General features: G+C 37.6%; 2 protein-coding genes across 7 annotated transcripts in view; both read right to left on the reverse strand.

The window, feature by feature from the left end:
• The window catches only part of mast2 (microtubule associated serine/threonine kinase 2), a 178,388-nt gene extending 172,888 nt beyond the window's left edge, over positions 1–5,500 (reverse strand). For 3 of the 6 annotated variants that reach the window (XM_056259260.1, XM_056259278.1, XM_056259252.1), the window contains exon 1: positions 4,371–5,498. In XM_056259260.1, coding sequence (XP_056115235.1) covers positions 4,371–4,451 — 81 coding nt within the window. In that variant the 5' untranslated portion in view covers positions 4,452–5,498. Of the gene's footprint in view, positions 1–4,370 lie in introns of all 6 variants that reach the window. The other 3 variants (XM_056259286.1, XM_056259268.1, XM_056259319.1) reach the window with 2 other exon arrangements.
• Positions 5,501–11,181: 5,681 nt separating this feature from the next.
• Positions 11,182–12,229, reverse strand: tmem69 (transmembrane protein 69). Its single transcript, XM_056260006.1, has 2 exons — positions 12,143–12,229; positions 11,182–11,916 (listed from the first exon to the last, which is right to left on the reverse strand). Exons 1-2 carry the CDS (start codon positions 12,185–12,187, stop codon positions 11,233–11,235), a joined length of 729 nt encoding a protein of 242 aa, XP_056115981.1. The 5' UTR covers positions 12,188–12,229; the 3' UTR covers positions 11,182–11,232.
• Between the last annotated feature and the right edge of the window lie 761 nt (positions 12,230–12,990).

Below are 12,990 nucleotides of genomic sequence, written 5' to 3' on the forward strand. Positions count from 1 at the left end.
TAACTCCACAATTCAGTACTTCACAGTTCACAGTCTTTGTAATATGTTTTAGCAATACATTTCTTTATAATGTGTTAAGAATTTTTTTTTTAAATTGCCTTTACAGGGACTTTAAGGTTTGGAAATCGTAACCTTAAGAGTAACGCGGACAAAAATAAGACATGGCTGAATTTATGGAACCAGCTGAAGATCATAGGGAATAGGGAGAACCCTTTGGACTAATTTAGCGATGAAAAATTGTTGCAAGAATACCGATTTGATCGACGCGCAATATTTGACATCGCTATCAAACTAGACGTCATTACACGCGACTCGCATGTAAACTATCACAACGTTAAGTCAGTGCGCGCACGGAGAGTGTGTGGCCGACCCGTGCAGAAAAAAATTCACAGGAGAACGAGCTGATTCTGTATTTTAAAAGGAATCATGACAGAAGAAAACAGGTATGCTATGGAAATATACTCAGCTGTATTTCGAGACACAGAGCCAGAAGTGCATTCACAAAACCTAAACAAATGCCAAAGCATGAGACGGTGAACAACACAAACTGCCGCCACTTTCGGAGCTAACGCGGTGTTACGTCATAGCGTCACTGGACTGACACGTGATATTCCGACATGTTAGTGTTTTGCGTAACCTATGGCAACAACAGACTTTTATAACGTGAATCCAGGATCGCTGTCGTGAAACACTTAAATGTTTCCCTTACCTAAGAGAACCGTTTAAGAGATCATATGCAACACCCTTAAGTGGTAAGGGTAAATCGCCCCTTAAGTATCATACTTAAGGGAAAAACTTAAGGTGCTTTATGCAACCGGGCACAGATCTTTTGTTTATTAATCACATTCAGCATCTGCACATAACAGAGAGGTGTTTGTGATGTGTTTTGAACTGGTTGGTGGAACTAAGCCTGTGCCATAAAATTTCAGAGCTTGTGAATGGATCAGTAATTTCATGTCATTTATGATTGCAGAGTGAAGTGGTATGTAACTTGTGCTCCATAAAACCTGGCATGCACCACTGTTTTAATGCCTATTTTGAACATCTGATAAGGGTCTCAGAGAGGAAACAACTAGGCTAAGTCTAATCACCCAAAAATCATCTGGTCCTCATGTCAGCGCTTAATTATTCTCTGTTTGACAGTGCACTATGACTGATAACGGAATATTTTAGGCCAATATTTAAAAAATATATATATTAAAATTATTAGGATTATTACAGTATTCACCAGTAAGCACAATATTAGTCATCAATATTTTCCTGGAAGAGGAAGTCTGTGAATTTTAAATGTTTATAACTTCTAAACGTTTTGTCAACTAATAAGAGTGCACAAGCTTATTGATGGCCTCAAAGATAGACCTATACTAAAAGACCACAAAACTTCAAACTTCTATTTTCATTTCATGGAGTTTTAAATGATCCAATTCAGTTGAGACCAATGAACAGCCCTAAAATAAAGGCTGAGACCAGCAGAGTGAGACGAACTAAAAACGCCCTGCTGTGTGACTAACAGCATGCAGCGAAGGGACAATGTTCCTACTTTCAGAAAGTAGGAACATTGTCCCTTCGCTGCATGCTGTTAGTCAGCACCTTCTCTACATTACCCAGCCTTATGTGCATGTCTCCATTTCTTCCTATGAGAACAACAATTTATCATTGCTTCTAAACTCAATGCTGGCAGTGTTTTTGGCCATGACACATTAGTGTGTTTAATAAATACACATTGAATGTGTTCACACTGTCAAACATGATTTGCTTATCAAGGTAAAACTACCAGTGAGTGACATTTTTACATCAAATTATGAAATCATCAACTGAGCAGATGTCTGTGTAGAAACAGAGGGGAGAGAGTGAGTGAAAATGAGTGAATATGAAAGATCTGAAAGATTTTAATTGGATAATTTAATTTAATTGGAAACCACACAAACGCACTTGATCAGATGGCCATGGCCTTTTAAATGATAGTTCTGCATAATGCGATGACTAGTGACAGCATCTTTTCCTTTTGCTTCACTGTCTATTGCAGCTCTAGATTAAACCCTTCACTGACTCATTAAGTGCACAGAAGCAATTTCCCAGTTATAGATTCACCATATCATAAAGGCTAGGAGTTAAAGGATAATCCAAATGCTCTCTAATGAACTACGACAAAACTATTCAAGGCTGTATGTCTACTGAGGCCACTCTCCATAACCTGATTAGCAGACCATACCTTACAACACTGCAATTGATTGAGGAGCATATCTGGCACCATCCCTATTGATGCAGATGCTACACCGATCAGACAGAAAGCTCTCGACAGCAATGTTTAACAGGCTTACAGTACAGCACTGGCCTATTTTAGCCCTCATTTCAGTATAAGAGTTAAGAGCTTACATGCCAAAAGGGAATTAGTCTTCAGCAACATCAACAACATGTTGTAACCCCATTTTCCATTATCTAACCAAGTCCGGTTATGTCAGTTCATCTCTCAAATGATAAAAAATATTTATTCAAGTAAATGCGAGGATGAAAAGCTGATTTGGGTTGGGATTTGCTTATGTAACAGCTTTTTGCACCAGCCCAAGCCATCTGTGCTGCTGGTCAAAGAACTTTTAAAACATAGTTCAATGTCTACCGGGGAGAGGAACTCTTAAAACAAAGCTGAATACCACAGATGTTTAGCTCACCACTGAAAGGTTATAACTTATAAGAAGGAAAAAACTGAGCCCATGAAGAAACAGGAGCCAAACCTTATAAGATGTGCATTCCAATTCTGAATTATAGTACAATAGGACTGGACAAAATGTTTTACTGCACATGGAGAGCATTCAAAAGAATGAATCAAAAGGGTGCTGTGGAGTTCATAGCAATATCAATAGTTTGAACAGTGGACCCTCTTGTTAGCACTAAATCCACTGTTTTGCATCGCAACTGTAATCACAATTTATAATCCAGTTGCAAATCCTAAAGCATGGACTACGGTAATTTCTTTTTTTCGAATATGTTGGAAGATGTTTTCTTCCAGGTGTTATTTTCACATTCTGTCATGTTGGAAATGAATCGTTCACTGATTAATAAGCATAAATTTTCCCTCAAAAATCTGAAACTTACATGTCAGAATACTTGTCAGGTTTATTGTATACTCTGTCTACACCATGTCTTGCAACCTAAGCATCTGCACTTTTGCACAAAAAGCCATGCAGCACATTAAAAAGGCAAAACGCATGGAAACACAGGATTTTACATCTCAGAAAGTGCAACCAAAAAAAGATGAACTCTGCACTCTAGGTCACTCTGCCATCCGGGTCAGGTTAGAAAGAAGACTAATGGCTCACCTGACCCGTGCCACTCCCTTTATGATCTCATCAGGCAGAACACTGAATAACATTAAACACGGAAACAAAACAGTCACATAGTGACTGAATTTGACTTCCTCTTAGCTACTACAATGTGACTGGTATGAAAAACGTGCCAAAATATCAGAGTAAACACGAGCCAGACATTTTGATAAAAACAAAATAATGCTTGACCAGACTGATGCTCTTTATAGACGGGAATGAGTGCAAGCAGTGCTATGTTCAAGAAATTTGGATATATGAGAAACTCATGTTACAAAAACAACTTTATGACCTGACTATTTCTTACTTTAATCTAGTCGGTAGGCCTACTTCTCTGAACAATAGAAACAATGTATTGCACTCGCTTAGGATGAATTACAGCCACTTTGAATTTCCTTCCAGTGTCACTCTGTCCTATCACCGTCAATGATAACACAAGACTCACATTGTCAGAAAACAAGGAGCCAATAAAACTCTTGCAAAACAAATATAATGTAGGTAATAAACTTGAGCAAGTCCCATAAACTTACTCGAATAAGTGTACAAAGCTAATTATAGACAATGCAAAAACACACAAAACCCAGTGTGCATTAATGATGTCCTGGGTGTGTATTGTTTTTAATAATAGTCCATCAGTCTGAAATATAATGCAATGGAACAAACTAGTCGTATATAATAATTTAAACAAAATAAAGAAGACAGTTAATTCATCATCAGCTGAATGCTTTGCAAGCTATAGTAAGTACTATACACAAGCAGGCGACCTTACACTTTTTCCTCTGTATGCTCCTGCTTTCACTATATCACTTGATGAGGGATTTTTGTAAGAAAAGCTTCAATGCCATAATGCACTTGATCTGTAAGCAGATTCTTCACGGATGGACTGAATGAATGAATGCACTGCGCTCATTCTGCAGGGCAGCTGCGTCACATGCACCACTATCTAAAAGGACTGCCTTTGCATTGTGTTATGTTTACCTAGCATTTTAAAATAAACATGCAATGTATCTGTGTTAAAACGGGTCCACTTTTCAGAGCAAGTTCACTCACCTCGTCTTTCCCTTCAGTGCTGCTCTCCCGCTGCTCAGAGGTGCAGAGTTTCCTTTTGTTTTTGCTCTCGGGTCCCTTCATTCTGATGGATGGGGTTTGAGAAATAATCTACAATAGCAATGTATCGATGAATCCGATGGTCAGTGCATTAGATGGTGAAACAGGTCTTGTTCTGATACATGGTGAGCAAACCTCTCCTCAACTTTGGTCCACAAACACAAAGACAGACTCAATAGTGACAGCAGGTTCGACACCGTGGCTTTTGTGTTGATCTCTCGTCTCGACCTTAAGTAACAATCCAAGTTGCCATGACAGCCCGTCAGTTTTCCCTTCCAATAAGTTACTGTTTTGTCTTCAGTTTTATGTAACTAAACTATGCGACTTTAGCGCGGCAAATCAGCCGGCGGAACTCGCTAACTTAACTTAGCTCGCTAACTGTCTGATGGTAAAAGTTTGACAACATCCGCAAAATAAACGTATTTTCGGGTTGACAAAAATGAAGTGACTGTTTAAAAACATTGTGTAAATAAACTCGCCGGTCTCGTGTCTGTCAATGTGAGACTATTACGACAGGTCACCATTACGTTGAAAAACGCCGCGTTTCCAACGTGCTTGTTGCAGTTTCCAATAACCCAGCGAATTTCTCTTCACTGAAAACTAATACTTTAGCATTCCGCAGTTACCTCAGGCATAACAAAAACCTTAGAAACCGCGTGTTTTTTTTTCATTCAGTCAACCGCCAGACTGACGACTGACGAGATACTTTGCCGCGGAGCCACAACACAGCGCGAGCTCAACTGTTCATCATGTCTCGTGAGTCAGGTCTCGAGCCGCGCGCGAGCTCTGTTTTGATAAGGATCATTATATCATGCGGGCACGAAGCTCCGCTTTTCTTCTCCAACTTCACTCTTCAAACGTAAACCCGGCCGTTGCAGGGAAACGGCTCGGTGGCAGAAATAATTGCTAATTAAAGCCGGTCCATGTCGTTGCTTTTCTCCGAGGAGGAAACCTAGCAGCTTCCTGAAGCTCGGATCGAGTGAACGACGGTGGGTGCGCGCCAAATGCTGATCTGAGTTCAGTCTGTACGAGCAGAGTCTAAGTGGGGTGTCTCGCAAATACACTGGAGCGCTGATCTCAGTTCAGTCTGTATGAGCAGAGTCAAGTGGGGGAGTCTTGCATTGCACACCGCAGGGCTGATCCTCCAATGGTTTAGAAGGGCAAGAAAAAAAGAGATAGAGAAAAGATCGGTTTTGGTGAAATACGACTTTACTTAGTATTTGCTGCCATCTGCTGAAACTAAAGTCGTGCTTTTCGATAACAATTATCGAAAATTACGTTTTTCATTGTAATTCTGCATAAAACAATTTTTAAGTCTTTAATTGAGGGGGGAAAACCCCTGAGAAATAGACTTAATTTCTGTTTTTCTTATTATTAAATGTATTGCAATATACTCAATGACAAGGTCGCCATGTGTGTTATGGTGATTTATGTGAACTGAATGTGTTACAATAGGGAGCACTGAATTCTGCATTGGTGAACGAAGGCATATGGCAGGTTTTTGGCTTGTATCATAAAAATTGTGATGTTGGAGGAGCGTGGGGCACCTAAAAAAGAAACATGAGAGAAACAATCATTTGGAATGTGCAACAGTGTATTTTGGTGGATTCTTGAAAGGTGGATCTTAGAATCTTAGAGTCTTAGTTTTTTGTAGTACAGTTGCCAACAAATAGTGTACAGTAAAAAAATGAGATAAAGCACTGAAAAACTTTCAGCAGCATACACTGTAAAACCCAACGAGTTAGGGCAACTCAAAGCTTTTAAGGAAACAAATTGCCTTAAACCATTTAAGTTTAAAAACTAATATTTATTATGAGTTCTGTAAACTTATTCCATTTGAGTCAACATATTTATTAAACTATGATTCCACTTAAATACTTTGTGTTGCTGAAAGTTAGGCCTAATTCAATTGCATTAAAATCTGAAACCTTTTAATTAACTCAAATATTGTAGTTAATTAATTACAATATCTCACATACCTGCATACAAGCGGCAAAAATTGGCTCCTGCATGTACTAAAGAAATAAGCAAATAGCTGCGTCCCATTTCAAAGGCTGCATCCTTCGAAGGCCGCATTTGAAGGCCGATTGCGTCATTGAGTCACGACGAAGGTTGTCCCAATTCGAAGGATCCTTCAAATGTGGCCTCCAAAATGCATCCTTCATTCATGGGAAACAACAGATGGATCCTTCGTGGCTTTGTCTACCCCAGAATTCATTGCATGCCAGTGACAACATAAAAAATTTTTGAGAGAAATTAATAAATGACAATAATGAATTAAACGTAAGTATTGGGTTTCAACTTACTCAAAAATCTAATGATACAAATGGAAAAAAGAAAAAAAAAACTTTAAAGCGGTTTAAATGTTGACTCATATCTTTCTAAGATGCGATATAGATAGGTTATACTCTTTATTATATAAAGAAATGGACCGTGGTGAACATATTTAGACCATTTGTGAACCCTGTTTTGTTTTCAGACAGTTTAACTTTCAAAAATGTCCAGTACAAACATTACTGCCACTCATCAACGGCACACGGCAGCTGTCACAGTTGCTAGGCGACAAGAACACTCCTCCATAGGCGAGACCAGAGCCATATAGAGAGAGAGTTGCGACAACGGAAGTTCTAAATGCTTGGTTGTCACGTGATTCGCGTAGACCTCAGATAGTTCCAGGAAGTGCTTCGGCGCCAATTCAAATCGATGGAGGTAGAGAGCTGAACTGTGATTTTTGGTAGTTTGTAGTCAATAAATGCGTTGGTTTACAATATGTATATAATACATTGACATTTGGATGTAGTATGTGTATGTAGTTACAGCAATATTGTTTTTAAAAGATAAAAATCTGCTGATATTTAATGTTTATTGTGGTCAACCAGTGTTGCCTGCCTTTGTTAACATATTTTCTGGCTAACTTTACCTTGGTTAAAGACCGTTTTGCAGTTGTTTTGAAGTATTTTTGTGTTCTTAAACTTGTATGTTATTTAAGGGTTATCATGTAATGTTCACTATGGTTTCACAAGGACAGGAGACTTGCAGGAAACAGGTGATTGTCTTAAAATGCCATTGCAAACAAGTAAAATTGCATTCATCGTAATGTTTACAATTCTTATGCACTTATTACTATATAAATGAATACATATTTCATTTTAAAACAAAACATGATTATACACACATACATTATTTTCTAAGTGTCCAAGTACATTATTTCCTTAACATAATTTGATAAATTCATGACATACATCACTTAAATCTATAAAACCTATTTAGTTTAAATTAATTTTTAGTACATTTAGATAATACATATTTTATGTTTTGTTATCTTAAACCCCCCAAAATGTCAGGTTGTGTAACTGTCCGCACAAATTAACAGACTAAAATACTAATTTAAATGGTGTTTTAATCATAAAAAAAATAAAAATGAAATTCTAATTTCTATGGCATCATTTTAACCTTTCATATAAACAAATTTTATACATTTCAGTAGATTTATAGCTGATAATTGAAAACCTTTTGTCTAGCAATTTGTATGTCGGGGGGGCACAACTGCAAACATGGCTCTCTTATTATGGTAATTGCAGTGTGCATGATAATGCATTGTCCAGAGGAGCCATAATGATCCTTTTAGATCTCTATCAAATACTGGTAATTGCTTTAAAGTTAGGGGTAGGTTGGTACACTTTCAGGTGAATTTAAACACTTAGAAATGTTCACAACTGAAACTTGTTCAAATACATTGTTCATGACACAAAAATATACATTACATCAGTTTTGAAAAGATTTTAGACTTTGTTTATTTGTCAATGACCTATATATACACTTTTGCACTGAATTAGCACAATGGGATTTATAAATGTCTAATAAACTGCACGTCAAGCATGTTGTCTGGCCTTTCCTCTATGTTGTCAGACACAGAAAATATGCTCAAGTCAGGAGCAATCTAAATAGAACTTGTGTGCTAATCATACTTAGGTGTATCTGCACTTTTTCCACAAAGACCAACACTGGGAAGTTTAATGTTATTAAAAATAGGGAGCAAGTAAAGTCTTGCAAAATCCAAGGAGCTGAGACTGATGAGGGTACAGCGTCAGTGCAGGAGTCTTCAGGATCCACCGAATCCTCTTTGTGCTTCTTGTGTTGAAAGAGATAAAGGAAACAAAAACGGGATAAATTATATATAGGAGTTAGTATATAATACAGTTATGGTATTTATAATACCCCATTTAGCCTAGTGTGATTTGATCTAGAACACGGCTTGCTGCCGTTTTAAGCATGTTTTTAATCTTACTTATAAACTTCCATCTCCCTTTCCTATCAATACAAATCAGCTGAGCTAAATCATAATATAGACAGGTAATAGTCAACAGAAACACAATGAATAAAAAACGCCAACCATACGTTTTTCCTTACTCAAATATGAAATCTAAAATAAGGATTTTTCCCCGTTATTGCACATTTAATATGGATTGAAACCGATATTCTCATTTTATCAATTACAACTATCACACTCCCCAATGTTATATTTAACCTCTGTTTAGAAGTATTTCCCTCTTATTACACAACAAAGGATAAACATGCATTAATAGAACGGGTTTAAACATTAATATGCTGTTCGTGGTTTGTTATGCCGTACTAACTTTATCCAATGACCTTTATTTTACCTGATAACGTCCCCTAAAACTACTAATTTAGAGAGCAATAATCAACTAGCATGTTTTAATACAGTTAAACTTACAAGTTAATTGGATTCAGATGTACTGATAATATACAATCTTATTCTTTAAACGTCTTACCTTTTAAAAGTGCATCACAAACGGTCTGTTCTGCTCTAACTCTACCGCGCTGCTGCTACTTCCGGGAACTATTGAGAGGCTCCGCGAGCCGCCATTGCTGTAAAAAACCGTTCCATTGGAGTCAATGGAGTTGTCGCAACTCTCACTCTATATGGCTCTGGGCGAGACCAGAGCCATCTCTCTATGGCTCTGGGCGAGACCATCCCATTTGACAACCCTCAGTCAGACCTTCACGGCCTTCAAAGAATCACAGCCAGAGATGGGCAGAATTTCAACTAGGGCTACATGTATTTGAAACACGTATTTAATTATGTATTTTGTCATTTTATTTTCCTTAACAAAAATAAATGAAAAGTAATTTGTAATTAAATACTTTGAAGGACTGTAATTTGTTTTAAAATAATTATTTAAATATATCATTTTATTTCACATATATTAACTTTCATCACCAGGCTTAATAAGACCATAGACATATAAAATACGAATAGGACTACCAAATTGCTTATCACAGTTTTTGGCTAGATGCAAGAAAATCACGTGACGTGACACATCCTATTGACCCTGTTAACATTTCAGGGTCAATTCCGTAATCACGTATTGACCCTGTTAACATTTCCGGGTTTCTCAGAAGTGGAAGTCGTCATAGTTGGGTAAACTTCAATAGCAGGGAATGAGATGCTACATTAAATATATTTTTTGTGTTTACATTTGCTCAAATAGCAAAAGAAAAACGCACAAGCAGCTTCAACGCGCTCTGCATATGATCGGAAATGGAATGTGTTTGAGCGATGGTGCGAACACAGACACATCGTGTTCCCTTTTCTCTGTTCTGTTGCGGATGTGTTATGCTTTCTGCAGGAGCTTTTGGACAAGGGCAGATCCTTTTTTAGAATAAATAATTTCTGTGTGCCATGTGGGGATTGACAGAAATATTCTAGGCCTACACCCGCTTGTATGCAGGTATATGAGAAGTGTGCGGCGTTAGAACAGTGTTTCAAAGCCACTGATTCCACGCTAGGTCTGTGGTCCTTAATGCCCTATCTCAGTCGACTAAAATAACTAGCTTCCGGCAGATGGCCGTACGCAAGTCGACTTACGCCAAAAGAGTAACACTTGCCGTTGTATGACGTAGGATGTAGGAGTAGCGTGAGCTTTGACGCCTCTTGTGGTTCAAACAAACAGGGCTGGTCAACCGTGCTCGTCATTATGTTGTGCATCAAGTTCAAGGGTTACTCTTTTGGCGTAAATCCATGCGTACGGCCGTCTGGAAGCTATTTTTTTTAATCGATAAAGTTTTAAATATGGATATTTTTCTTACACGAACGCATCGCTTCACTTCAGAAGGCCTTTAGTAACCCCCGGAGACGCGTGGAGCACTTTAATCATGAATGGATGCACTTTGATGGACTTCCAAAGACATTCAGCCATTAACTCCCATTATAAAGCTTGGAAGAGCCAGGACATTTTTTTATATAACTCCGATTGTATTCTTCTGAAAGAAGAATATCATATAATACACCTAGGATGGCTTCAGGGTGAATAAATCATGGGCTAATTTTCATTTTTGGGTGAACTAATCCCTTTAAATCAATTAGGCTCTACTCTTCAGCACTACCACCCGCCCCTGACATAACAGAAACTCTTACAAATTCCAACAAAACAGAACATTAAACTCTAATTCTAATCTAAAACACACAATTCTAATTTTATTTCACAGAATTTTAATTTGACTTCTCGCAATCTAACTGACACAGTGTGTGAAGTTATATTAAAAGTCAGGAAAAACTGTCCATTGTCATTTGAATTCACTACTGGAACTTAATACCTGTTTGGCCAACCCGTCAACAATAGGAAGCCAAGTGGATATTTTATCAAAAGTAAGAGAATGGAGTCAGAAATGAAAACACAGAAAGATTCAGTGATTCAACATGGTGTATGATGCAAAACATTATTAGTGATGACACTTTTAACATGTTTAATATCAATGGACTGACATTACAAATATGCCTAAATCATTTATCAGAGAAATACTTCTTCTCAGGATAAAACTGCTTAATGACAACAGTGCCTATCAAGGAGAAAAAGGCTACAGCTGTGAGGATTGTCCTCAGTGCTTTAAACCAGCCGGGGTATGTAGGCATGAGGGACAGGTCATAATGCAATGATATCCCAAGCCCCATTATCACAAGCACAGCAGACTGTGTAATGTCATGGCAAAAAAGGAGTGCTGTCCAAGCAATCAGACAGGGAACCACGCTGTTGGCTAAATTGAGCCAGTCAGGTTTTGCTGGACTTCCAGAAGGCAAGGCGAAACCCCAGCGTACCCCACCAAGAAAGGAAACAATGGACGCTCCGTATGCAACTTGAGCAAATGCAACTTCGGGAAGATACAGTTCCGTGACAGCCATAAGTAAAGGAGCGGATACAAAAGGTATGAGACCAGATAATCCGAGATAGAGGGCCGGCTTTGGAGCTTTCTTTAGGTCTCTCATGTCATAACGAAGCAAATCAAGTTCTCTTGGTGGACTCTCTTCCTGTGGCCGTTTTTTCGGTCTCTGACCAGACCAGTGAAATGACTGAACTCCCAGAACGGCACCAGCAACATGTCTTGGGGGCAACTGTCCATATAAACCTCTAGTGAACAGTGTTGAACAATGAGCGGTCCACTGCCCTAAACAGGCAAACTTTCTGGACACCTGAACAAAGAACAAATGTGAATTAAAACAATTTCTTCCATCTTGATAATGATTCTCATGAAACAAAATTAAAATAAAATACATAACGTGTTAGAGATATATTACATTTATATAACACGGAGTGTTATTCATGATGGAAACACGAGTAAATAGAATAAATAAATAAACAAAATTAGAAGAATTATAGAATAAAAAGAAAATTTGACGGGTAAAATGTTTCACTCACCGCAAAGTTGCCAAGGATGTGACGTCCGATTATACTGGCCAACATTTTACCTGCAATTCAAATAATATGAAAACATTAATCATTCGTTTAAGGACAGTTGGAAGTGCTGTCTGGAATCACATCGGATGTCAAGTTGAACTGAATTGTAGCTACATTATAAAAGCTAACAGCGCACAAGCAGTGGTTTTATATCTTATGTCAGAAACAGTATTCGGTTAAATTTATTAAAACATACCTTAATTTCATGTTATAACGTCCAAAAATAAAACGTAGTTTTGTCAGCAGAAGGTCATTACAACATTACAACGCGTGTGGAAATGTGAAGCCAGACACATCCGAACACGCAAAATGTCTGGAAAGTTCTTATAAAAGTCCTACGGAAAGAGTCCGGATCATGTATTTAAATTCAAATTAAATGCAGTAATTACTTTTAAACCTACATTAGACTTTTATGGATGTGATGGAGTCTCATGGGAATGGAGTGTAAAACAAGTGGAGTTTCATGTAAGCTTAACTAAATTTAATTATAATTGTATTACATTTAAAAATATGTATAATTTGTGGTCAAGTTTGACTGAAAATTAATTCAGAAAAAGAAAAAAAAGGGACAGTGGAAGACAGATAAAGAGAAGAATACTGGCACAGAGCATTGCACAGAAGGTGTATATCTGTAATATAAAGAACAGGATAGCGAATAGTCTATATGATGTGTTGGTCATTATCATAGCTATGTTCACACTTCAAATTTATTTATTTATTCACGATGTTTGTTTATGAATTTACCTTATTCAAATCCACTATATATATCAGATTTTATTATTCAAAATGTATGCAATCTGATACAATTA

The sequence above is a fragment of the Rhinichthys klamathensis genome, unplaced genomic scaffold (assembly GCF_029890125.1).
Source record: "Rhinichthys klamathensis goyatoka isolate OS25496 unplaced genomic scaffold, OSU_Roscu_1.1 h1tg000007l_1, whole genome shotgun sequence".
In the NCBI taxonomy this organism is placed as follows: Eukaryota; Metazoa; Chordata; class Actinopteri; order Cypriniformes; family Leuciscidae; genus Rhinichthys; species Rhinichthys klamathensis.

Bases quoted from the DNA above. Each gene is read 5' to 3' on its own strand.
- tmem69 (XM_056260006.1), bottom strand. From the start codon at position 12,187: ATGTTGGCCAGTATAATCGGACGTCACATCCTTGGCAACTTTGCG. The intron at 11,917-12,142 runs GTGAGTGAAACA...TTCTTTGTTCAG, and splicing joins ACATCCTTGGCAACTTTGCG to GTGTCCAGAAAGTTTGCCTG.